The 27,512-nt window shown below is 43.9% G+C and overlaps 1 protein-coding gene across 1 annotated transcript; it reads left to right on the top strand.

Annotated features, from left to right (window-relative positions):
* The first annotated feature begins 1,146 nt into the window (after positions 1–1,146).
* Positions 1,147–26,555, top strand: NCBP3 (nuclear cap binding subunit 3). Its single transcript, XM_068977903.1, has 13 exons — positions 1,147–1,323; positions 3,276–3,341; positions 5,238–5,343; positions 12,768–12,893; positions 14,958–15,086; positions 15,301–15,377; positions 16,118–16,226; positions 18,802–18,901; positions 19,229–19,332; positions 21,166–21,454; positions 22,920–23,074; positions 24,408–24,569; positions 25,398–26,555. Exons 1-13 carry the CDS (start codon positions 1,147–1,149, stop codon positions 25,631–25,633), a joined length of 1,836 nt encoding a protein of 611 aa, XP_068834004.1. The 3' UTR covers positions 25,634–26,555.
* The last annotated feature ends 957 nt before the right edge of the window (positions 26,556–27,512 follow it).

Raw genomic sequence — 27,512 nt, 5'->3', positions numbered from 1 at the left:
TTTTAAATTATTTTGGAAATTAAGATAAAATTGGCATATCCCGTTGTATAGGTTTAAGGTGCATGACCTTGATCTACTTGTATTGAAATAAGATTGCCATTGTAACAGGAGCTAACACCTCTGTCTTGTTACATAATTATTCTTTCTTTGCTTGAGAGGAATAGAGTAGCTTTGTTAATTTTCCAGCCAAAGGGGGGACACAGTAGGTGAGCACCTCAAGAACTGTGCCCCCTTCCCTGGTGAGTAGGGAGAGGTTACAGAATCGTTTTTGTTGTTCAGTCGATCAGTCGTGTCCGATTCTTTGTGAACCCATGGACTGCAGCATGCCAGGCTTCCCTGTCCTTCACCGTCTCCTGGAGCTTGCTCAAACTCATGTCCACTGAGTTGGTGATGCCATCCAATCATCTCATCCTCTGTCATCCCCTTCTCCTCCTGCCTTCAACCTTTCCCAGAATCATGGTCTTTTCTAATGAGTTGGTTCTTCGCATCAGGTAGCCAAAGTATTGAAGTTTCAGCTTCAGCATCAGTCTTTCCAATGAATATTCAGGGTTGATTTCCTTTAGGACTGACCGGTTTGATCTCCATGCAGTCCAAGGGACTCTCAAGAGTCTTCTTCAGCACCACAGTTCAAAAGCATCACTTCTTTGGCGCTCAGCCTTCTTTATAGTCCAACTCTCACATCCATACATGACTAATGGAAAAACCGTAACTTTGACTAGACGGACCTTTGTCGGCAAAGTGATGTCTCTGCTTTTTAATACCTGTTTAGGTTTGTCATAGCTTTTCTTCCAAGGAGCAAGCGTCTTTTAATTTCGTGGCTGCAGTCACAATCCGCAGTGATTTTGGAGCCCAGGAAAATAAAACCTGTCACTGTTTCCAATTTTCCCCCATCTATTTGCCCAGGCACCGTTCCCTCCATTAGGCCCTGCCCCGGTTTTCCAGTCGGTCCCGCCTCTTCTTCACCAGACACAGCTCCAACCGGCCCCGCGTCCCTCCTGCCACCAGGGGACGCCAGCGCCTAAGAAGGCTTTCTGGCCGCAGAAGGTGACGCTCTAGGTAGCGGCGGCTGCTCTGTGGCCGGTAGCAGCGACGCTCTAGCCCGCAGTGTGCCGGGCGGGCTCTCAGTGGTGCGGCCGGCGGGAGGCGATGGCGGCCGTACGGGGCCTGCGAGTGTCGGTGAAGGCGGAGGCCCCGGCGGGGCCGGCCTTGGGGCTCCCGTCGCCTGAAGCGGGTTTGGACCGAGGCGAACCGGAGCCCATGGAGGTGGAGGAGGGCGAACTAGAGGTCGTGCCGGTTCGGCGCTCGCTGAAAGAACTGATCCCGGTACGGGCGGGGGGCGGGGGCGAGGAGGAGGTCGCAGAGCGAGTGTCCCGCGCTCGAGCGAGCCGGAAGGGGAGGCGGCCGGGGCCGGGGGGACGTCTGCGGAGGGGGGCACCGGGGCGAGCGCCCGGGGGGCGGGGGCGCCAGACTGGAGCAGAGTCGGAGGAGCGAGAGAAAGGACGCCCGGGCGCCCGGAAATGGGTGTTAAGGGGGCTTGAGGAGGAGGGGTCGGAGAGAGTGGGGTGATAGCTGAGGACACCCCTTTCGCTGCCTCTCCGAGCCGCTCTGTGCAAGAGGATGAGTGAGGAGGGTTAGGGCTTGTCTGGGGGGTGCGGTTTGAGATAAAGAGGGAGCCCCCCCGGGCGGGGACAACCTGGAGCGGGCCAGAGGAACTGTTGGGGAGCGGGGCGCGGGCATCCTGCTCCGGTTTAGCTGGTGTTTGTTAACCAGAGCACCCGCGGTTTCCCTTGGGGAGAGCTGGGCTTGTCAGCTGCAGAAACTCAGTGTTTCTGTTGTGACCTGAGGGTCATCTCGTCCCCGCGCGCCTCCACTGCTACACCGTGCCTCCAGCATCTCACCCTTCGGGGAATCAGAACATCAGCGAGCCAGCAGTGGTCCTTGGTCCCTCTCTTCTGTCACAGTAGGATGAGGAGAGGTGTTTTGCTTGTGGTTTGGTGGTCTGATGTTCTTAGGGCTGGTCTCAGGCCTGCGTGGCTCTTCTTGTGTATTGGTGCTTAATTTCTCATCTGACCTGGTCCACTTTTTTGCCACATGTCTGCAAGTGTTGATTTTCAACTGAAATCATGGAAGAAGTTTTTTTAAAAATGTAGGAGCACTACAGATTGTAAATTATAATGACTCTAGCAACAACAGTTAACATAGTGGTTTACATGTTATCAGTTAAGTATCAAGGAAGTTGTGAAGTAGATGTTGTCATCCCTTCATTCATTCCGTTGGACGTGTACTGTTGTATCCCCACACTTTGTGGCAGGCACAGTCCTAGCCACTTGATCAAGATCAAGGTCAGACTCTGTCCTGGAGTTTATGTTCCAGTTGGGGGCCACAAGTTAACCAATAATTTCCCACAGTGGTGAATGCTGTGGAGAGAATAAAACACGTTAATGGGGTGGAAGAGTGCAGAGGGAAGCCGTGGAGAGCAGGAAGCAGAATGCCACAGGATCACCAGGAAAGTCCTCTGAGATAGTGACATTTCAGCTGGACCCTAAGTGACAGAAAGGAGCCAGCCATGTGCAGATCTGGAAGAGTTTGTTCCCAGCAGGGGCAACTTAGTAAAAAACCCAGAGGCTCTGAGATGGGAACAAGATTGTTTTATTGGAGGAACAGAAAGTTCTGTAGCACAAGTGGGAGAGCAGTAAAAGAGGTCAGAAAGGTAGGCAGATGCCACAGAAGAAACCTAGGTCCAGAGAAGCCAGGGGGCTTGTACAGTGTCTTGTAACCAGCGAAGCTTAGAGCTGTGATTTGAGTCCCCCGGCTGCCGAGTCTCATCCTGTTTTCATTGCACAGTGTAGTGTTTCCCCCAGAAGGTCGAGGTGAGCCTGGACTTTCTGCATTTCAGTGAAGACTTGTGCCCCATCTGGTGGCCTGGCACAATGAATTTGTCCAGTCTGAGCCGGGGAGATGAGTGACTGTACCTCATCGTGGATATTTCTCACGAATGCCTTTGGATTTTCATTTACACGGATACCTTCAGTAGGTGGAATTACTTTAGGATGTGGACAGGCAGGCTCTGATTTAGAAAAAGCTTCTTGGTAGAGTGGTTGATTGCTACCAGGGAGTCGCTGGGACAGGCTTCCTCATAATAAAGGGTTGTCAGGGTAGGGAACAGATTGCTGAAAAGAAGGCTATCCAGAAGGAATGGGTTGTCAGGCTGTTGTTTATCGTGCGCTTGTCCTCAGTTGCCTGTTAGCATTTCTCACCCATCCCCTTGGTGTTAGGACACAAGCAGAAGATATGAAAACAAGGCTGGCAGCTTCATCACTGGAATTGATGTCACCTCCAAGGTAAGATACACCATGATTCATTTATTCATTTTGAGAAGCGGTTGAACTTAATGAGCAAGTCCCTAGGACTTGTAGAACAGCAGTTATTCTTTACCACCTTTTTTTGTTGTTGGATTAAGCCTTTTTAAGTTTATATTTTGTGTTTTACAATGATGCCTGAGAACAGGCAGCATTTGTGTGTTCTTGAATCCATGAGAAGATAAAATCACTAGACGCCTGTGCTTAACCATGTCCAAGAAAAAGTTCTGTGTGTTCCTTTTACATACATATATATTTGGCTGTGTCATGTCTCAGTTGTGGCACGTGGGATCTTCTGTTACCGAGCACAGGCTTAGTTGCCCCGCAGCATATGGGATCTTAATTCCCCGGCCAGGGGTAGAACCTGGGTCCCCTGCACTGGCAGGCGGATGTCCCTATCCATTTTTTAAAAAAATGTGTAAACTGTTTCCACTTTAAGTGAAGCAAAGCATAAAAGTGTCTGGCACATAGTAGGCCTTTAGTAAATGTCTTTATTCCTCACTGATTGAGGCCGAGAAAAATAGCCTTTCATGAATATGTGGCTAAACTTTGAAGGCCAAGCGGACTGAATTGTTTTCACTGCCTGGGAATATTGCCTTTTATCTGGTGATAGCTGTTACTGGATTACCAGCTTCATTGCCGCTCTTCACAGAACCAGACATTATTTTCCTTACAATCAGTACTTATTTGTTGCTTTAATTGGTGTTGATATTCAGCTTAAACATTCTTTCTGATTTTAATGTGTGCCATTTAAAGAGTTGAATTAAAACTCTGAATAAATAACACGGTGTTACTATGTTGGATGTATGAAAGCAAAAATAAAAATAAGTATGTCATGCTTATTTTTGTGTGTTTTATCTGGGTCTCAATCTGTCTCAAATTGCTTAAAGGCAAAAAGAAAGAACTGATCATCTTAAAAAAAAAAAAAGAACTGATCATCTTTTTTGACAGGAAAATAGAATGAAGTGAAGGTGTTTTCTTACTGAAACTGAAAAAGCAGTATGCAGTCCTGTTCTTAAGCCTACACAATTTACCATTATTTGAAACAAATATATAGTGGAAAGGGTGGTAGCCAAGAATTGGTACTTTGGTTGTTACCAAAGGAAGGTAAACTAGTTGTTTCCAGTGGGAAGACTTCAGTGGAGAAAATTAACATAACTATTGGGAAATAACAGAAGTGTTGCTGCCTTACCAATCCCCAGAAGCTTTCTATAGTCAGACCTTCAATTAGTGTGGCAAAGTCAGTATACAATTAGTGAAGGTTCCAAAGAGCTATCAGAAACCCACAGTTGGACCTGGGTATATTTTAGCTCTTGGGGAAAAAAAAAATTAGGAAGCTGATTATTTGGTTTTTCAGAAAGCATCAGTGCTTCTTTTCACTTCAAGATGAAAACTGGCAATTCTGTGGACACAAGTTTAGAATAGAGGAGAGAGTTTCTTGGCTTCAGTGTTATTTTTAAACACAAAAAAAGCTTTAGGGAGTGGACTGCTCAGGCAGACATAACGTGATAGGTGTGATTACCATGCACACAGACGATGTGAAATGGGGGCGGTGGTGGGGCTTCTAGAAATAGCGCTGAGAAGATGTGCCCCTTACCAGTTGAAGTGCCCCTGGCAGACATTTTAGCTTTTTTGTGCCCCGGTTTCTACACAGATACATTGATAGGCACTGAGTCGTCCTTGAGATGATGACAGATTGCAGCACTGCTAGCGCCCACTCTGCCAGCCATTGCCAATACCCTGTTCATTGCAACAATGAGGCAAGGCACAGTGTTGTTCATACCTTCTGAGTTGCTTGTCGCCGGTGTATCACGTGATGTTTGTGATTTAACTCTCCTCCGCATTTCACTTCTTTGGCTTTTTTTCTGCACCTTCTAGGAAGCGATTGAAAAGAAGGAGCAGCGAGCCAAACGCTTCCATTTTCGATCAGAAGTGAATCTTGCCCAAAGAAATGTGGCCTTGGACCGAGACATGATGAAGAAAGGTACAGGGTGTTTGAGGGGGTTTTCCGCAGTTCCCTTGCCACGGCCTTGTGCTTCTGGCCTCACCTCACGTGGAACTTGTGAATTCGCCGCTTCTGAGGTGGCTTGTTAGCAATGAGCTGCGTTAGCTGTGTCTCAGTGTTTTGTGTATGTGTGTGTGTGTGTGTGTGTATTCATTTGGCTGTGTCAGGACTTCAGGAGACTGTCTAAGGAGCCCCAGAGAACCTCATGGGGTTGGTGGCAGATCGGCGATTAGAACTGTGGCTCTGTGGGACTCTTACTCATTTTCTGCTTTATTGTAGAAGTGTTCACTTTTCTTTGCCTTTAAATGTAGCAGGAGTGTATCGCAGTGAGACTCTTTTAGAGGAGTCAGATTGGTGAGGGATACCGTTAATACTTCTGTTGATCCAGGTTTGTGATTTTACTTTATTTTTGTGTTTTATTAAGGTTAAGTATTTTGCTTCCTGAAATTCACCCTGAATTCTTAAATATGATAACCTACCCCAGATTTTGAAGACAGTTTATAAATAGGAGGGAAAATTATTGCTTCCCTTTTCGTGAGTTCACAGCCATGTTTATTATCCCATAAATGCAAATGATCTGCCTTTGTTGTATTTGCAAATTGGAGACTTGGCGAAGGGCTTTAATAGGCAGCCATCTGAAGGCACGTTAAAGGTCTGTGCTCTGCTGTATGAGTTTCTCTAGGTTTGCCTGTTTGATAAAAACATGTTGAATGAATGAAAGAGTAGCTACTATTTGTTGGGAACTTGCTCTCTTATGAAGCACTGTGTTAATTAACACATTACATATTTGTTTCGTACTCATTTCTCACAACAACCCCACGAGGAATATATTTTTATCCCTAGTTTACAAAGAAGGAAACAGGCTCAAAGAAATTAAATAAATGCGCAGGTTTACACAACTAGTAAAAGTGGAGTCAGGATTAGAACTCAGATTTATCTGACCCTAAAGCCTTGCTTTTATCTGTTTTGCTCTGTTGCCTTACAATGTATGACATGATAGCAGAGACCCAGGCCTCCGCGGTCCTTCCCGGTGGTCAGAGTAGCTCAACTCTGGATGCTGCTTCACTGTTTTTATTCTGCATCGTGTTCAGTTTGGAAACATGACCTTGCTTGCCTCACAGGCCAGGTTTCCAGGCGCCTGCTCGAGTGGCTGTCTGTTTCAGGAACAGTCCTGTGAAGGCCAGGGCCAGCTGTGCAGCTGGTCGCTCATGTGCCCGCACACTGGGCCCGCACAGGCGTCCGAGGCCTCTCCCACAGCCCCACCTTGGACGCACCGTGGTTTCACACCCCGCCTGTTTACTTCTAGTCCTGGGCGCATTCCATGTGACATCGTGCCTCTGATCTCGTTCATGCCTGTCACCCTGCTGATTTGTCTTTCCTTGTCCCACACTTTGTCTGGTTCAGATGTCATGCCCTCTGCAGCATCCCTAATTACCCTCGTCAGTCTCTCTTCCCACCTGTGCTGGGGCTCTTCTGAGCCCGGAGCCCTCCTGGGATCCAGTCTCAGTTCTTCAGTGAATGTGGGGGAGTTAGTGAACCTTTTTAGGTTTCATTTTCTTTGTTCATAAAATGGGAATATGATACCCTCCTGAATAGGACCTCTTCTTTTGGGGTTAAATTTTAATTTAAAAAAAAAAAGCTTTTTGAAAAACAATCTTGATCTCATGATTCTGAAGATACTCATAAAAGACCGTAGATCTCCCTAAACTATCAGTGGCTCATTACAACCTGTTTTTGGCCCAGAAGGCAGCATGGCTTCAGACTGTGTTCTTGAACTCCAGAGAACCCTGCTGCCTTTCACAGATCGATTTAGAGTAGGGGGGTAGGTTTGGATAAATCTCAGAGTTACTATTTTTTCATCTCCCCTGGTAATTCTGTTGTACAGTCAGGGTTAACTGTACCCTAAGAGCATGGATTCTGAAGCCTGACTGTATTCAAATCTTGACTTGTCACCTTCTAACTCTGTGATCTTAGGCAAGTTATTTAGCCTCTAAGAACCTCAGTATCTTCATCTGGAAAGTCAGGTTAACTTAGTTCTTACAGGGTTGTTGGGAGTTTCTAACAAAATGTTAGGATTCCTAGAGTGGTGCCTGGCACATAGTAAATGTTAGTTATTATTATTATCTGGCATTCTCCATCTTCCAGACAGCCATTTAAGTGGCCCAGCTTCTTGTGAGAATGGGGACATTGGAATAAACATCTCGATTCCTGCAGCCACAGTAAGGTACCGGGTTATTTCTTCTTATTAACATCAACAGTGATGAAATATACCATTCTATAAGTGCTCCCCACGTGGCGGTCACTCTGCTGTGTGGTTAATGTACCCTTTCAGCAACCCCATTGCAGGGAAAGTTTTATCATTTCTGTTTTACTGGTGGGGAAAGGAAGATGCTGAGAGGTTGAGAAACTTGCCCAAGGTCCCACAGGGAGTAAGTAGCAAGGCTGACTTAGAAGGCTGGTCTGACTGAAGCCTGTGTTCCTGACGTCTCTGCTCATTTCAGATGCAGTGTGCTAGACCAGTCTGTACTGAATGACCTGCTACTCTTGAGTGACTGGGTGTTAAGCAGCTTGGATCTTTTTATCTCCAAGGTCAATGCCCTCATGGTTGGAAGGGACCTTAAGAGTCATCTGGGTCCCATTTCTGGCCCTGTGCTGCAGGCCTTTAGGCAAAGTTCCCAACGGTCTGTGGCCTCTGCCTGAACAGTTCTTAGTGATGGCATGAGAGCTATTTATGAAGCGGTCAGTCTTGTTTTTGGATACATCTTCATGTTGAAAAGAAATTGCTTTCTAGTAATTTCTATCTGTTAGTTACTGCATAACTCTTAGAAGAACATTAAGTCATTTCCTCATTCACACAGTAACTCTGCAGGTGAAGGAATGGACAGCCTGTGCCCTGGACTCTCTCACGTGACAAGGCTTTGTGGTCTCCCTCCTTTAGAGCCTGCCCAGTTTCTTGCTGTGCTTCACCAGGTGAGGTGCAGATTCCAGATTTGCTTGGATTTGTGGAGTGCTTGGCAGGACTCTGACCATGGTGTCTGTCCTGGCCACTTCGTAGTAGTCACCTTCTAGCCAACCAGAGCACCAGTTCTTTCCCCCAGGAACTGCACCTGTCGAAAGAGTCTTTCTCATTGTGTCCTTAAAAAACTTGCCTTTTTATTTGTCCTGATTAAGTTCCATCGTGATTTCAAGACTCCGTTTCCACCTGTGGAGTTATATTCGTTTTAATTCTGCCCTTCAACATTTTAGCTACGCTCCCCCCTTTGGTATGGCTTCTGCATGTTCATCCAGTTGTTGGTAGGCGTCTAACAGGATAATCCCATGTCATGCCGTGACACACAGATCCATGAATGATAGTCTTATTCCGTTCTCTGGCCCGTCTCCCATTTTATTGTCGTGGGGACCTAGCTTACGTGCCTTAATAAACTTGAGGTAGAACACCATCTGTGGTCTTCTTTGAATTTCTTGGCCTGCTAATCCAGTCGAAAAAGAGAAGAGGTCAGCTGGCTTGCTGCTTGGCTTATCATTTCCTATGGGAAAGACTTGGTTTCTTAAGGGATCAGAGATTCTGTCTAAGCTGTATTTTAAACATTTCTGAGAATGACAGTCTTTTTGATCTGTTTGGGAATTTCTCTTTTCTTCTTTTATGAAAGTCAGTATGGGATCAGTCCTTAAAGTTTAAGGTACCCTGCTCCTTCCCTGCAGTAATCTTAGAAATTATTACCTGATTGTGAAATCACTGCTTTGTGTTTTAGTCAGTATAATAGGGTATAACTCTAAACTAGATGGTTTGAATCTATTAAAACTATTCCTTGGGGACTTCCCTGTCAGTCCAGCGATTAAGACTGTGTTGCCAGTGCAGGGAGCATGGGTTCGATCCCTCGTCAGGGAACTAAGATCCCATGTGCCACAGGACAAGGCCGAAAGATTAAAAAAAAACAAACTATTTCTAAAGCCCTTGTCACCTGTCTGGGGTTTTGGTTCTTACCTGATGGTAGGTGCTGCTGTCCGTTAGTACTGCAGCAAAACTGATCAACAGTCCTGCCCTTTTTCCTGCATCATCTTCCCAAAGCAGTGTTGCTCCAAACACTTGTAAATAAAACCAACCATCAGCATTTTTGTTGAGCCTCTTGGCTCTGGACTATAACCTTTTCTTCTTTAGATGTTAGACAGACAGTTTATGTCCACCAAAAAACATTTGGAGAATGAAGTAAGAAGAAAGGTTGCGCACAGTCCGCCACCCAAACCCAGTCACTGTCAGCATTTTGCGGGTTTCCTTCTAATCTCTTCTGAGTGTGGACTTTATTTTTGTTTCCCCTTGTAGTCATGCTGCTTTCTTTCTCTTCACGTGACAGTCTGTCATCGGCACTTTGTGTTGCTTCAGAGCCTGACACAGTTTTTCAGATTCTTAAATCTATTCTCTTATATTTGTTAATTTGCCCTTTATCCGTCTCCCATATGTGTTCTTTGGCAAGTCATGCTCAGCTAAGCTTTGCTGCTTTCTCTTTTCTTGGGATCACCTCTCATCTCTGAGTTACTGTATTTAGTGTCTTCCAGGTTTTTTGATCCTTCTGATCTTAGGCTTGGACTGACTACTACTGCTTTGGATTTTCAGAAATCTGCTTTCCTAAAAACTTGAGTTTTGTGTACTGTGCTTAGTTGCTTAGTCATGTCTGACTCTTTGTGACCCCACGGACTGTAGCCTGCCAGGCTCTTTTGTCCATGGGAATTCCCCAGGCAAGAATACTGGGTGGGTTGCCACACGCCCTCCTCCATGGGATCTTCCCAACCCAGGGATCGAATTCAGGACTTCCGCATTACAGGCAGATTCTTAACTGTCTGAGCCACCATAGAGCCCTTTGTGTACCGCTACCTGTCAGTAATTGGGATCTTCCCTGTTGGAAGGGAAGATGGTTCCCTTACCCCCTTGCTTGTAGTCAGCACTCGGTAAATACCCAGTTCTCATTCCCCAGTTCATCTGTTTACTGCCACCTCAGCAGTTAGTCCTTGCTCATCAGCTGGGCCTAAATCTAGGTGCCGTCTTTGTTGCTTTGTTTTATTTTAAGCAGTGACATTGTCAGCAAGGTGACGAAGTGTTGACATTCTGCTTTGGCAGCCTTCCATCGTATCTTGAACTTGTCTCACATATGATTAAATCCTTCTTTGTATCAGCATCTCCAAGATTTTTTTCTCTTGCTCCTTAGTCTGTTTCCTCTGCCTTCACCGGAAGCTCTCCTTGTTGTTTGTTACCTTCTTCATAACCAGCTCTTTACTTCTCATAGGATTTTTTCTTCCAAAATCATGGCACTAGTTTGAAGAACTGAGAAAGTTCCCTGGGCTACCCCTTCAGTTTCCCACTCTGCATGTTAGAGTCACTCTGCGTGGCCAGTGTGGCTTCCATCTCATTTGGGTCTCTGCTTGTGTTTTTTTTTTTTTAATATTTATTTATGTATTTGTTTGTTTGACTATTCCAGGTGTTAGTTGCACCATGTAAACTCTTACTGAGGCATATCGGATCTAATTCCCTGACCAGGGATCAGTCCTTCCCCCCTGCATTGGGAGTGTGGAGTCTTAGCTCCTGGATCACCAGAGAAATCCTTCTGCTCATTGTTGTACTGCTGGGCACTAATAAGGATTAGTGCTAGGATTCATAATTCTTGATGTCTCTGTTTTCATGAATCTGAGTTGGCAGAAAGATACTTACCCATTTATTCTGGCCACGTTGAATGGCTCCCATTAAACCTATCTTTTACTCTTCAAAATGACACACAAAAAAAGGAATTTTTATCTGGAAGTGTTCACATGTATTTCGGATTTGTTTTAAATAAAATATATGACATATAAAAGCATTCTTAGGAGTCGTGGATGTTGAATTCTTGACAGAACTGCTTTGGAGAAGCCGAGGAGAGAAGGGATTCAGAGAGCTTACACAGGTCCTGGTATTATATGTAACGTTTTATTTGCCTCACATCGTTTTAAGAATTTAAGCATAAAGCTAGGTGGTGGATCTAAGGTATTTTTAAAAATATCGTTTCTTTGTTGATGTATTTGCATATTTCACAATTAAAAAGATTAAATAATGTGCTTCAAGTGTTTACTAAAAAAGTTAACACACTGTTCTGGTAATGCTGGGGTTCCTTTTGACCACAGCCTTCAACCTTTCTTCCTTCCTAGAGGTAAGAGCTATTATCAGTGTGGACGGAATTATTCCAGCCTTTTTTTTCTAGATATTTGTGTAAATAAATATGTACCTTTAGAAAATATATGGTGATATTTGTGTTTTTTAATGTATGTATTTTTCTGCATCTTTTTTTTCACTCAGTAATGTGTCTTAGAATCTTTCCATGGTATGTGATAAATTATCTCTGTTTTTAACTGCTTGCTTACTGTCCTGTGACTATCATATGGATAAAACATGATTCGTTTGATATGGATAAGCCATAATTTATTACTTTGATAGCTGCTGGGTTATTAAAATAGTGCTGCAATGAACATCTTTGTGTGAGCCACTCTATGAACCAATGTGTTAGGACAGATATTGAAGAGAATCTGAGTTGCCCTTCAGAGTGGCTGTGCCAGTTCACACTTCCACCAGCAGAGGCAGTGGCTCATTCTGCCACTAACCAATGCTAAAAGACTTAAGTTAAACATCTGGTCAGTGGAAACTGATAATCTTAAGATGGATTTTCCTGATTAGTAGTAAGGCCAGCCATCTCTTGACGTGTTTATTGGCCTTTCCTCCTTCTTTTTGTGTGAACTGCCTGCTCCTGTCCTTTGCCCATTTCTATTTGGGACTGTCATTTTCTTACTGGTTTGCAGGATTTCTTTACTCCAGTTTCAGACTTTGCTTGACATCCAAGGGCAGTGTTTCTTCTTTTCAGAACTGTCTGGACTAACACGCATTTCTCTTTGACATACCTTTAGAAAATGTTAGAGTCAGTTTATCAAGTTCAGTGTATAATCCTGTTGCATTTGATATTCCTTTAATTACTACAGGTCATTTTGAGGAGAAGGTATCGTGTATATTATGAGCACCACTTGTTTAATCTTTCTCAGCCTAATAAGCCCGTTCTGAATTAAGTCATTTGTTTAATGCTCTTGTTGTGGATAAAAACTTAAAGTTTGCCTTGCTGTCAAGTCTTATTTTCTCTTGAAATAATTGTCATCTCTTTCAGCATATTCTTTTTTTTTTGCCATGTGACATGGGGGATCTTAGTTCCCTGGCCAGGGATGGGACCTGTACCCCCCTGCAGTAGAAGCACAGAGTCCTAACCACTGGACTGCTGGGCAAGTCCCAGTGCATTTCTCTTTAAAATTATTATCTGAACTGTCATAAAGGGGTACTGGTGGGCTGTGCAGCAGCAGGTGGGAAATTCTCTCATCTTTTCTGTGTCCTGTTTTCCTAGCAATCCCCAAAGTGAGACTGGAGACAATCTACATTTGTGGAGTAGATGAGATGAGCACCCAGGATGTCTTTTCCTATTTTAAAGAATATCCTCCAGCTCACATCGAGTGGTTGGATGATACCTCCTGTAAGTACCCCCAAAGTGTTCTGTTGAATATGCTTTTGTATATGATTTAAAAAGAATTCTTGCCATCTCAAATGGTGAATGATTGTGGCCAGACTATGTCTAACCTCTGCCTTCAGCCCAGGAGAGAAAAATTTCCCACTGATGAGAACCAGAGTCCTTGTACATTAGCCAGCCTGCCACATCATTTTCCATAAGTGTTCTGAGGCAGCTCAGAGGTGGTGGTCAGGCCTCTGGGAGGTTGGTTGCTGGCATCTGAATCCAGGTACACAATTGAGACCTCTCCTGACACCCACAGTTTCCCAGCAAAGGCGTGAGTCCGGCCGCATAGACTTGGGACTGCCTTTTCAGGGCTTTCAGCCTTGTCATTGCAGCAGCTTTTCAGAGTGCTGTCTCTGGCGCTGTGCCAGACCTCTCACCTCTGCTTGCTCTGGCCTCTGTTCTCTTGAGCTTCATCTGCTGGTCCCAATCTGGGGCTGTTCCGCTTGTGAGCTAACTGTGATTTCTGACTTGTGTCCCTACTTCAAGTCTAGCCTGACCTTCGGTACCCACTCTGCTGGCTTCTGGTCCTGACTCGCTTCTAGTCTGGCTTCACTTTCTGCCAGCATGCTGACCTGGTTTTCCCAGTTTTTCTGGCTGCTTTTTTTAGGTGTTAAATCACCAAAAGAAGAAACATGACTGACAGAGTTAAAAGATTTTTCTCCTTTTGTCTGTTTGCTTAACTTAGACCATCCAGATCAGGGGTTGGCAAACCTTTTTTTTTTTTTTTTTTTTTAATAAAAATAAAAGACTGGATAAAAGATATTGGAAGCTTTGCAGACCATATATAGTCTCTGGAATCTACCCAGCTCTGCCATTGTAGCATGAACAGCCATAGACCATATAATTGAATGAGCCTGGCTGTTTTCTGTAAAGCTTTGTTTGCAAAAACAGGTGGCAGGTGTGTAGTTTATTGTATGTTACTTATAACTGAATAAATAAAGTACAAATATAAGTAGATAAATGGATGGAAGATGGATGAATGAATGAATAATGGGTCATGGGCTGGATTTGCTAACACCTGATTTAACTAATTATAACTGTCTATCTAAGCAGTGTTAGAGGGACCCTTAGTGTCATCCAGCTCACTCCCTCATGTTGTGCATCAGAAAAGAGGAGGGGAATTACTTGCTCAAGATCATGTAGTATATTGGGCTTCCCTGGTGACTCAGTGGTAAAGAATCTACCTGCCAGTGCAAGGGACCCAAGTTTGATCCCTTGAGTCAGGAAGATCCCCTGGGGAAGAAAATAGCAACCCACTCCAGTATTCTTGCCTGGGAAATCCCATGGACAGAGGAGCCTGGCAGGTGACAGTCCATGGGGTCACAAAAAATTCAGATACAGCTTAGTGACTAAATAACAGCAGCAACAATGTAGCATATTATTAACAAAAAATGAGAATCTTTAGACCTTCATTTCCCAAACTGAGATATACAGGGGTAACTTAAGTTTGAGAAATGCTGCTTTAAAGTTGATCTTCTCAAGACCTTTTTCTTGCTAGATTCTCTTAAAGGAGCAAAATAAATTGGTTGCTGCAAAGCCAAGTGGCTGTCATTCCTCCAGTCTTTATATGCCATGGGTGCTCTCATCACCTGCACTGTACAGTAGGGAAACATCATTTAGCATGTCTGGATGACAAGGAAGAGCAGAGGGCTTCCATGTGAGGGGCAGAAGAATAAAGGCTAAGGACATTTATTTGACATTTTCATCATCATCTTCATCATCAGAAACTGCTAGCACTTACTTATAACACTTTCTGTATGCCAGGCATTTTTAATGTATAGAACTTATTTTCATGGAGTACTTGACCATTATTTTGCGGGACCCAGTTTGGAATACTTCTCTAGGCTAATCTTATTAAAGAAGTTTTTACTACTAGGTTCTATACTTCCTTTCATTGGTTGGTCTGTACATTTATTGATGCCAGTCCGTAGCTGAATGATACGGTAGCAATGAATATAATGTAGTCCCTGCTCTCAAGAAACTTAATCGCTTGGATGCGACGTGTTGTTTTACATTTTATTTTAGGTAATGTGGTTTGGTTGGATGAAATGACGGCCACAAGAGCCCTTATCAATATGAGTTCTCTGCCAGCCCTGGATAAGATAAGAAGCAAGGATGCCAACGAGGACAAGTCATCCGAGAAAAGTAAAAAAGGTAACTGACGACAGAGGAGGAACTTTGGGGCTGAAGGTCCTATTCTTTACAGTTTGAATTTCTGTGCAGTGTTAACGTAGTATCTCATTGCCAGTTATTTCCGAAACAAGCTATGATGCTTTGGATCATTAATAGAGAGGAGGAGACAGTGTTAGACTTTTAATGTGTGTGAGATGGAGTGAAGATTCATCTTGTCCCTCACATTCCATTTTAGACAAGCAGGAAGACAGTTCTGATGATGATGAGGCTGAAGAAGGAGAAGTTGAAGATGAGAACTCAAGTGATGTAGAGGTCAGTAGAGGGCACAGGTGTTTGTGAGCTTTTACTGTAAACAGCTGCCTACAGCCTTGATACCTGAGCCTTAAAGGCTTAGGATAGGACATTGTGTTCTTCCGCTGACTTGCACCATTGCACCTCCTGAGGGGGGCCCAGGCTCTTGGCCTTTTAAGTTCTTGTGGGTGTAATGTTTCATCTTGAGATCTTAGTACTCACACTTCTGTATGAAAGGAAATGGTTTTATTGAGAAAGACTTTGCAGTGCTATCTAATCAGTAAAATTAAGGAATAGCAAGTAATGGTGTATCTCCTGATGGCATATGTACTATTGTTGGAAATATTAAAGTGTATTCATTTTTAAATTATTTATTAAGTGCCTACTATATACCAAATTCTAGGTGCTGGGGATATAGCGTCAAGCAAAACAAAGTCCTTGCCCTGTTGGAGCCTACATTCTAGTGGGGAAGACAGACAATACACAGATACGCAGATATGTAATGTAATGTCAGGAAGTGATGAGTGCTGTGAAGAAAAGTAAAGAAGGGTAAGCGGATAGAGAATGATGGAGATGATTCTTTTAGACAAGGTGGTCAGGGAAGACCTCTGACTTAGACATTCTGCAGAGGAACTGGCGCTGTGCTGCTCATGGGTTTTATTATAAGTAGATTGCTTTCTTAATCCATGGTATCTTTGCTACTGAATGAACATGAGAAAAGGCTTTAATTTTTATATCGAAAATGCTCTTTTTTTCTTAAGTTGGACACGTTGTCGCAGGTAGAAGAAGAGTCTCTGCTAAGAAACGATCTTCGTCCAGCTAACAAACTTGCTAAAGGAAATAGGTTATTCATGAGATTTGCTACAAAAGGTAAATGGTAATTGGTATTGACTTTTTAAAAAAGTAATTTTATTTGTTTAATTTTGGTTGTGCTGGGTCTTTCTTGCTGCCCAGGCTTGTCTCTAGTTTTGGCCACAGGGGGGCTCCTCGTTGCGGTGGCTTCTCCTGTTGCCAACTGTGAGCTCTAGGGTGCCCAGGCTTCAGTAGCTGTGGTGTGTGGCTCAGTGGTCGTGGCTTCTGGGCTCTAGAGCACAGGCTCAGTTAGTTGTGGTGCAGGGGCTCAGTTGTTCCCTTGGCATGTGGGATCTTCCTGTATCAGGAATCTAAACCATATCTTCTGTGTTGGCAGGCGGATTCTTTACCACTGAGCCACTGGGGAAGCCCCTGACTTTTATTTTTAATGAAGTGATTTTTATTAAGTGATGCCTTCTCTTTTGAATTGGAACTTAGACCAAGTAATCTCAAAAATCCTTCAAACTGTAACATTCTACACTTAACAAAATCGATGACTTGCTGCCTGAGTTGGAATTTCAGACACTGAAAGTGGATAATAGCTATTTGTATACTTTTGTGATATCTGGCTAAAGTTATTTTCTGTTAAAGCTGGTTTGCCCCATATGCTTTTCGGCCAATTTGTCATCTGAACTATGAAAATTTTTAAAAATTTCATGTATCATGGCAGTGTCTTCCTAGACATTGCTAATAGTACCTTTCAGCTCTAATTCTCAGAAGAATTAAATTAAAAGCCTATTAATAATTCATAAGGCCTTTTATGCATAGTGATTTTGATATGCATTAGTAATGTGAGGGGAGTGGTTTTGAGTCAATTGAGAGTTAATTGGAAATGACAGCCCTTCACCCCTGAACTTTAGTAAGTATTTTTGAAGAACAAGGACTTTGTTTTACACATAGTCATCAAAATCAGGAAATTTAACATTAGTGCCGTTCTATTGCCTGATTCATAGTCTGTGTTCAGATTTTACCAGTACCCCCGCTGTGTATATTAAAACTGCCTGGCACACATTGAGTGCAGTATGTTGGCAGTCTTTGATGATGATGAAGATAGCGACGATGATGATTGTCAAATAAATTTGGGTTATTCTTTGTACTCCTTCCCTGCTACACTAGGACCCTCTCCTGGACTGGGCGTTTCAGTCTGCCGTGTCCCCTCAGTGTCCCTGAACATGGAGCTGCTCCTCCGCTTAGCTTTGAGACATTTTTAAAGAGAACAGGCTCATTATTTTGTAAGCTGCCCCTTAGTTTTGGTTTGTTTGATGTCTCCTCCTAATTAAATTCGAGTTGTGCGTTTTATACCACGGAAGTTGTGTCATTTTCAGTGTGTAACATCACGCACCAGGAGGCACATTGTATTTATCTGTCCCCTTCCTGGGGATGTTAACCATTATCTCCTGGTTAAGGTAACAGCTGCCAGGTTTCTCACTGTAAAGTTACTCTTTTTCCATTTATAATTTGCAGTTTTGTGGAGAGATGCTTTGAGGCTATGTAAATAGCCTGTTCCTCATCAGATTGCCATACTTTAGATCCATTGATGACTTTTTAACTCTCATTTACCAGTTGGCACTTAACTGTAAGGAAGAGCTTTCCCTTTTTACCCATTTATTGATGTATTTACCGGGGGTTTTTTTTTTTTAATGCATTTACTTGTTTATATTAGTTCAGATTTGTGGAGTTTTCTTCAATGGGCTATCACCTCTTCTGTCATTATTTTGATTCACAGGTTATTTTGGATCTAATCAGTAGAGCCTCTTCACACTGTTCTTTGACACGCCTGCCCGATTCTTTGAGTACCTTCTTGCTATTATGGCGCAAGGAGCCATCTTGGTTTGCCAGTCTCAACTTGTACTTTCCTAGCCCCAGATCTGGAACCAGCCGTTGCTCCAAGGAGCTGGTGGGCGTGTTTTTTGTGGGGCGCACATTCTGACTTATGCCATGAGGTTTACCTGTAGCGCTGGGCACATTCACATCGGTATTTATCTTTTGTAGTGAGTGAGTGCCCAGGGAGTTGTCAGAGGCCTTTATATTGTGAAAATATATGTGTTCAGTGACCACCTTTTCTTCCTGTTAACTGGCATTTTACCTTGATAAATGGGATCTTTTCTCCTTTTGCTTATTTGAGTGCATGGTTTACCAAATACATGGACCCATTTATAACCTGTTTCTTGGACCCTGATTCTGTGTTATTGGCATGTTGTCATTCAGAAATGAATATCATCTTTCGGGGGGCAATGAAAATGCCACCTCTTCTAAAAGCCTTTTTGATTCCTGAACACTGGTGATAACCTACACTCTCTTATGCTGCTTGGGAATTGTGTTGTTGTTGTTGTTATTGTTCCTGGTATTTTCTCTTTGAAGTCAGCCCGACAGCAGCTTAACCTCATTTGTCTCTGAGTCTTGCCCCGCCCTCTCGACACTGCACTGCTTTAGGAGGACTCAGAGTGGTCACAGTGCATCTTTCTCCTCTGTAGGCAGAGTGTGCTGATCCGATCCCAGCTATGAAAAACATTCTTTTTGTTTGTTCAAACCCATTTAACATTGCCTTCACACTCATAGGGAGTCCTTGGTAACTGTTGTAATTAATTTTTAGATGACAAAAAGGAACTTGGAGCAGCAAGAAGAAGTCAGTATTACATGAAATATGGGAATCCAAATTACGGAGGCATGAAAGGAATCCTCAGTAACTCTTGGTGAGTCCAAAACCTTAAATACAACAGTTTATATAGTACTTAAGCTTCTCATAATCCTTCAGGGATCTCCATTAGTTGGTATTCTTCAGTGGGTATTCTGCAGTGGACTGTCAACACCCTGTGTGGATGGACGTGAAGGCAGACAAGAAGAAAGAGCTCAAGGCTTTTAACTGTGGTAAATGGTGTGAGAATGCTGAGTTTCGGTTTCATGCGACATGTCTCTGTCAGCACCTAACGTCGCGTCAGGGTGTAATTGACATTAACTAGTGGACGTTGAGGCCCTTCCTCTTGGTTTTTGATTCTGTGCTTATTTTGGCGATGTTGCAGGAAGCGGAGATACCATTCCCGTCGCATTCAGCGGGATGTTATTAAGAAGAGAGCCCTGATTGGGGACGACGTTGGCCTGACGTCCTATAAACACCGACATTCCGGTAGTTGCCTGCTCAGCTCTTGGGTAGACACAAATTTGGCTCCCGAAATGACATTTTTATCCTTAATACAGTCCTTTAAGGTTCCAAACTTTATCATCCTCTCTTCCTTGCCCTCACCCTCTGCCAACATACAGGAAAGTAAGTCAAGTCACAGTTAATTTGAAATTGCCCATACAAAGAGGTCAAATGGTTTTATAAAAGCTATTCTAACAATAACTGCAAAATGTAGGAAAAATTAAAACTTTTCCTGAGGAATCTAATTTTCCTAATTAATAACAAGCTGCATAAAAAATTTTTTAAATTATTTTGTTAGACGAGTTGATTTTATTGTCCTTTTGTCTGATGATGAAAATAAGCTGCTGTGTCTGGTACTCTCTGCTTATTGGCTTGTGCACGTGAATGCCGCGGTGAAGTGGGGTACAGCGTCGGTTTCATTTTGTTTTTTCCGTCTGTCTTTTTCCTTTTCTTCTTTTTCTGTTCCTCTGTCTCCCCGGGGCTCCCACCTTCCCACCCTTCAAATCTCCCTTTCTTCCCCCCTTTCTTTCTTTTGGTGCTTATTCTTAAAGAACCATTTTCATTATGTTTTATAGAGATTTGTTTTTATGTTGAAACTGATCTGTGAAAATCTACATGCTTTGTAGAACCAGCCAAGTCAGCATACAAACACAGAATAACAGGCATACACTTTTATCTTTGTAGTAGGGACAGGGAGAGGTGAAATCTGTACATTTTAATTTAATGTGAATGTTCAGACTTGGATATTTTAAAATCTACATCTTAATGCACATACTTTTCTGTTAGACAGTTAAGCTTTTCCAGTTTCAGTTAAAGATATTTTTATCATATAATCTTAGTATTCATGTCAAAGAAATTAAAAAGCAAAAAGATAAGAACGGATTTCATTTTACATTTTTCTTATTTGTCTCTTTTCACAATAAATATAACTGTTGTGGACATATATTTTATATTGTGCTTCTTCCATTTATAAGCATTTTTCCATGACCTTTAAAGGTATGTTTCATTATTTACGGCGGTTATGTTCTGTAAAGTCACCGTAATCATTGAAAACCATTCAGAGACTCTTAGTGATACTTTTTGTCAACTGATGAATATAGAACCTTAATTTGATATATGTTTCGGATTAAGGACACCTTATTTAATACATGTTGATTCATTAACGTTGAACTCAAGGGCAGCAGCCCTGGAACTCACACCCAAACAAAGCTTGTCTCACACATGTGTTTTCTCCATAAGGCATATCACAGCCTTCTTGTGTTTAGGAACGCCAGACAGCCTTGATATTATGCTCGGAGGCTGTTTGTAACGGAAATCATCAATAAAAATCACAAAGGTGTTAAAAAGTGGCGCTCATGGACTGCAAGAAGCACACTTGTGTGCAGTGTTTGAGAGCTGCAGCAGAAAGGCAGGACAGACCTTGTTTCCCTGCACCTGGGAACTTGCATGGCTGGTGTCTCAGTTTTTTGCTGCTCCTGTGCATGTCCACAAATGACCGCAAAAGTGCCATGGGTGTTGGTTGTGGAATTACAAATAAAATTGGCAGATTCATAAATCTAGAATTTGTGAATAATGATGAGGGTCTGTATTTTAGAAAACTTTATAAAATTGCATCAGGCTGCTAGGCCATCCTTTACCTAGATGTTCATGTGTTGTAGGGGTCAGAATGGTCACCAGATCAGCACTGTTAGAGCCAGTGCTCCAGTAAACTCTTGGGATGGGACTCTCACCTTCTAAAAAGGTCACCGATGTAGAACAGAAAATCAGGTGTTAGTGTTCGGGCTTATACTAATAATGATTTTTGGTTAAATTCCTTAGGACTGGTGAATGTTCCTGAGGAACCTATTGAAGAGGAAGAAGAGGAGGAGGAGGAGGAGCAGGACATGGATGCCGACGACAGAGTGGTGGTGGAGTACCACGAGGAGCTCCCGGCCCTCCAGCAGGCCCGGGAGCGGAGCACGTCCAGGCGGTCCAGTGCCAGCAGCTCAGACTCCGACGAAATGGACTATGACCTAGAGCTGAAGATGATCTCCACTCCTTCACCAAAGAAAAGCATGAAAATGACCATGTATGCTGATGAGGTGGAATCTCAGCTGAAAAATATCAGGTAAAACTATTCTTTTTATCACTGCTAGCTTTTAATTTGATTGAAATCCAGTTACTAACTTCTTCTTAGTACCTATTAATTTTATAATCACTTTTATCGGTTCTAATTTCAACCCTGTATAGAATTTGAGTAAAAGCATCTGGCTTTTCCTCTTAATGAACAAGAAGTGATTCTTGTTATAAAAATTATGAATGATACAGAAGGTGAAGTCACCTGTAAGCTCATCCTCCCCTAAGAGAGTTGGGTTTGCAGTTTGCAGTTGGGTGAATAACTTTATTGTCAGCTTTATGTATATATATAACATATGGGGATATTATAGATGCATTTGTACAAATATTAAGTTATACTGTTTATATTGTTTTGAAATACACTTTTTCCATTTAATATAGTGTAGACATTTGCTCTTTTTTCAACTGTATGTAGTCCCTTGTTTCCAGGTGTTATCATTTGTTGAACCAATCCCTTCCTGTTGGACATGTAGATTTCTGGTTTTTTTTGTCCACACCCTGCAGCTTGAAGGATCCTAGTTCCCTGACCAGGGATTGAGCTTGGGCCCTCAGCAGTGAAAGCATAGAGTCTTAACCACTGGACCACCAGAGAATTCCCTAGATTTCTGTTTTCTTACTGTTGGACTAACTAGATACATTCCAGTTATTGTGCAAAACTGTGCACATGCCTTAAAATGTGGTATGGCTAAATTTCCTTCCTAAAAGATTTTACCCACTCACGTTACCACCTGTTACCTAGATATTCACCAACCTTAGGTATTATCATTGTGATTTTTGCTATTCATGGACAAAGAAGTACAGCTGTTTTAATATGCATTCTTTGATAACTAGTGGGGCTGAGCAGATTCCTGAAGACAGAGAGCATAGGCATGTCTCAGAGGGCTGGAGGCTGGGGTGCTCTCTTAAGAATTCCTGATGGTGTGTTTGGGAAAAGGGAAGAAGAATCTTAAAGCTGGTTGATTTGTATGGCTTTGTTCACATCCTTAGTTTTTAGAGAACTTTCCAGTGGCAGATGCTGCCAGAATAATGCCCTTGCCCTGACACAGTGGGAGAGGTCTTCCCTTTAAAGAGGGGTTGTAGGCTATCTTATATCTTGACTACAACCAGTTCACAGGCCTTAGAAGCAGAGGCCAATCAATCCTTCGCAGGCCTCTACTTAGGCCTGTGTCCCAGGAGAAGGGCAGGCACGGTTATGTGCTCTGTGATTGCTCCCAGATACTGCGTGTGGAAACCACCCCGGAAAACTCAGGGAGCTGCTCACCCCAACTGGCCTCTTTGGCAAGCCGGTCGTGACTTTTGTGAGCAAATAACTATGGTGTATGGTGTTATTAAGTGAATGTTGGCCATATTAGATTGGGTTTCTTCAATTGTTTTTTTCCACAGTGTGTGAGATTGTTGTGTGAGTGTTGTCCCACAGTTCAAGTTGCGTTACTGTACCCCCGCCTCTCTTTTTTAAGGAACTCCATGAGGGCAGATACTTTATCCACAAGCAATATAAAAAACCGAATTGGTAACAAATTGCCAGCTGAGAAATTTGCAGATGTCAGACATTTGTTAGATGAAAAACGTCAGCACACACGTCCACGGCCAGCTGGCAGCAGTACTAAAACAGGTATTGTTGTTCAGTTGTGTTTCTGGGCTCTATCCTGAGTCCCAGAAAGCAAAGCGGACAGGGGAGGTTCTTGAATAAAACACTGTCATCTGGGGACCAGTTTAATTGTCCTGATTCATCACTTCTAAATTTGGGGTTAGGCACTGGAACTTGAGGGCATGAAATTTAATCAGATTTTTGCAATATTAGCTTTTGATATTTTTGTCCCAACAGTGATTTTACTCTGTATGTCATTGGTATACATAAGGGTAATAGAAATTAGGTTGAAGTATTGTATACATGGTTAAGAATTTGAACTGGTGAGTTTATATGTGCAGACACGTACATAGCAGGCCGTACCTGCTGTGTGCCCAGGCTAGGCACCGGGGGTGTCATGAGTCTTCGCAGGGGATGCCAGCTCATCATAGACTCCGATGGAGCAGCATGAGGGCACATGCTCAGGTGATCCGCCTGGAGCTGAAGAGAGTGAGTGGTCCGGTAGGCACTATGAGCAGTGGGCTGAGGGAGCAAAGAGGGGAGTGGGTCTTTTGGGGAACAGCCTGTTGTGGGAGGCGTCTCAGAGGAGGGGGCAGTGGAGCGAGGCCTCGGAGAGGAACCAGGATCTCAGTCAGCAAACCGAGTTCTTTGCGGTGGGAAGCAACCTGATCTTCTGATGAAAATGTCCAGCCTTGTAAAGGAGGAAGACTCAGCACTGGGAGGAAAGGGGAAGAAGCCATGGGGCTCAGGCCGGGGGGGCTGAGAGATGGGGCCGCTGTTCTCAGGGAGCAGAGCGAGGTGGGAGAAGGCCCAGCGCAGGGACTTGCTCGTGAGTGTTTGTGCTGCTGTCATTGTGAGAAAGAGCTCCAGAGGACTGGCAGACTCTGGAGGAGTCGGAGGAGACCCAGGCTTGATTTGGGACCGCTTCCCTTGGCCCTTTGCTTTTTGTCAGTCTCATTACCTTTATTGCTCGATGTAATAGTCTTTATTGACTAGCTTCTTATAAGTTCAAAGAATGGGGCTTCTGCCCTCAGGGAGCTTACAGTATTTCTCATTAGCTGCACTGTTTGTTAATTATTTGCTCTTGATTCTACTGTTTAAAGAAGGAAAAAAAAGACAATTCTGCCTCAAAAATTCCTTTCTGGAACAGTCAGCTAAGGTTTCCCCCACCCCTGCTGCGATTCCCTATGTGTTCTCACTTGAATTTTCCTGGGAGAATCCAGGCTGTATAGAGGGAAGGCTTTTAGACGCTTGGTAGTGCTGGGCCCCATGTCCTTACTCGGGGAGATCTCAGGTTGGCAGTACAGATGACAAAGTATAGTTACATGGTCACAGCAGTGCTTTTTTCTTTTTCTAGATATACGCCAGCGATTGGGAAAAAGACCATATTCTCCGGAAAAGACTTTCAGTAGTAATCCAGTTGTTCGGAGAGAGCCCTTTTCTGATGTACATAGTAGGCTGGGTGTTCCCAGGCAGGATGTTAAAGGCCTCTACTCTGATACTCGAGAGAAGAAGTCAGGTTGGTAACAGTGGGAACTGATGGGGAGGGAACTGGGTAAGAGTAGAGACCATGGGTGCAGCGTGGAAATACTTGGTTAATACAAGGACAGAAGCGGCACAGGAGAAAAATACATTATTTTTCCCTCTTCCATTATGATCATCATCGTAATAATAATGGTAACAGTGTGGAAAACAAGGAAAGCAGGAAACAAGACTCACCCCTGAGTCTTGGTGTCTAACACAAATACTTTTCAGTTCCCTGCTGTTCCAACCTGTGCCCGTATACATCTCGTACTTTTTTCGTATAGCATTTTATCATGATCATTTTTCCATATAAATTATAGCCTTTATAAAAGCTTCTAACTGCCTGATTGGGTGGCTATCCTATGAAAGTCTATGTATTTGTCTATTGTCAAATACTAGCACTTCAGAAAGTGAACAGAGAGTGGGCAGACTCTCAGAAGTTGACAGGGTAGCAGGTCCATGAATTTGCAGCATGCTGTAGGTGGGGATGGCCTGGGAATGGCCCACTCCTGACGGAGGAAGTTGTGCACAGGCGGTTGTCTCAGCAGACAGGGGCAGAGGGAGCACAGGCAGCCTCCCAGCTCATTCTGATGTGTCTGCTGTGGGGGTTTCGGGGGGGCGTGTCCCCAAGCTGGGAGAATCTCCCAGCGGGTCCAGTTCCCTGTCTGCTGGCAGGGAACTGGGAGGACGTGCCCAGGGTTGCTCCCTGGTTGCAAGTGCCCCAGAACCCCCCACCCCCAGTGTTCCCTGCACATGAGGCATTGCAGTGCCCCTCTTGCCCAGCATCGACTGCCAGAGCTGAAATGCCTTCTCACCCACACAGGTAGCTTATGGACTCGCTTAGGATCTGCACCCAAGACCAAAGAAAAGAACCCGAAGAAAGGGGATCACAGGGCGCCGGGCACAGAGGAAGACGACTCGGAGCTGCAGAGGGCATGGGGGGCGCTGATTAAGGAAAAAGAACAGTCTCGCCAAAAGAAGAGCCGCTTAGATAACTTGCCATCTCTCCAGATCGAAGTCAGTCGGGAAAGCAGCTCTGGCTCAGACGCTGAGTCCTGATGCCCTGGGGGCCGAGGTGGCCGCCCTGAAACCTGACAGTCTTGCGTAGGGCGGGGCGCACAGTAGGACCCCCCCTTGGGAGTTGGCGCCCCTCCCCTCTTGCTCATGCAGTCACCCTCAGCTCTTGCTGCTTCAGCAAGACATCTTAGGAAACGTGACCTGTTTTGAAGGGCATCCATCTAATCTTTTTGCTGCAGAGTTACAATTCTGGGCCCTTGATTCTTTTCCCACCACCCCACAAGCTTTACCCATTGAGGAAAAGGCAGCCCTCCAGATTTTGTAGACATTTTTTTCTTAATATTTTTAACATTGTGTCTTTTAAGAGAAAAGTTTTACACAGTTCATCCAAAGAGCAGAGAACTGAACTTCTCACTATTGCCTTGGCCCTGACAGCTTTACCAGCACCCTTTTTCCAAGAAAAGTCAATTCCCAGGTGCTTATCGGACAGCCTTCGAGAGGAAAAGACTAGGGAAGCTGCCAGCTCACCCTTCCAGGATCCTAGTGTGGGGGCTGACCCACATGGACCTGACCTCAGAGGTGCAGCCGTGCCGCCCGGGTAGATCAGAGCTGCAGCGCCAACCGCCCTTCGTTCCTCCCCGGGGATCTCTGTCAGGAGCCTCGTTAGCAATCAGCTTGAAGTGAAGATCAAGTTCAGTGCTGTGGGGTTTTTAGGAACAAAAAACTGTGACTTCTGGATCTGGGGTGGATTTTCGTGCTAGGGGTGGGGTCATGGGTTAATGTTGAACAATTTGTAAGTCTGTATTATGTTTAAAAAATACTGATGATTTGAAAGTTTAAATTTTTAATTTTTATATGTGAAAATACTTCCTGTTGGCCTCCAGGGAAGCTCAAGTGGTGTCTTCTTATGTGCTGTTAAATATATATTATATACTTTGGAAGATGGCAAAGAGAGGCGTCTCATTATTTTTAAAGGATCCTAATTGTAGAGTCTGTCTGTTATACATAGAGTTTAAGTTGCTTTTTGGCCACCGAAAGCAGAAAAACCTGTCCCCTGAGATGGGAACCTGTTGTCTGTGATCACTTTAGAAGTGATCACTGCTGTTTATTCTTTCTGTCTCCCAAGTTCTGGCACCTGAGGACATCTTCAAAACTGGCAAATAAGGTAATAGTCACAGAAATTTTAGTGTGTTTATTTCTAGTCTCCTTTCAGATTATTTTAACCATGAAAAGGCCTTAGATTCTTTGATCTTCCTGTCTTGATTTTTATTTTGAAGTATTTAGTGTTTGTATTCCTCTGCAGGCTTAAAAATAGTGTTTTAACTTCAGTTCAGTAGAGCTTAGGAGTTAGAATAAAGCCCTTGCTCCTTGTGTGATGTCACAAGCCCTCACCTGCCTGGAATGTTCAGCACCCAGTGTGGCTCTGGGCTCCAGAGTCTTTGCTCGCTGCTGAGCCAGTGAGTCACGCTAGTGGTTGATGCCACTGTGGTGTGATTGAAGGCAGAATGGATGCTGTGGTTTAGTAAAGAAAGGGCGAGGAGGCTCGAGAGTTACAGCAAAAACGGTGCTGTCTGTATTTTGTTGGTTAACCTGCTGTTTTCCCTCCCTGTAGAAAGATGAGAACGTATAACCATGATGTTTCAGCTTCCTGGTAAGATTCCTGGAAAGAGCTGGTTCTCGTTTCTCTGCCAGTTGAGACCGAAGGTCGCTGAGGTTTCTCAGCTCTTTGCCTCTGAAGCACGGAGCTGCGAGCCAGGTTCTTGAAGAGGGAGGGAGGGTTTTGGGGGGGTTAGTCACACGAGAAGTGCAGGGGCTGTGGTCAGAGATGCCAGCTACTGGCTCTGCTTCGTGGGCCCAGGCCTCAGTTTCCCCTCTAGCCAGCGAACGGGCTGGTTCCAGAGCTGCTGGCTTCACAAGTGTG

Source organism: Capricornis sumatraensis, chromosome 8 (assembly GCF_032405125.1).
Source record: "Capricornis sumatraensis isolate serow.1 chromosome 8, serow.2, whole genome shotgun sequence".
Taxonomy (NCBI): Eukaryota; Metazoa; Chordata; class Mammalia; order Artiodactyla; family Bovidae; genus Capricornis; species Capricornis sumatraensis.
Note: the sequence above shows the minus strand (reverse complement) of the source record. Positions and strands in the feature narration are given on the sequence as shown.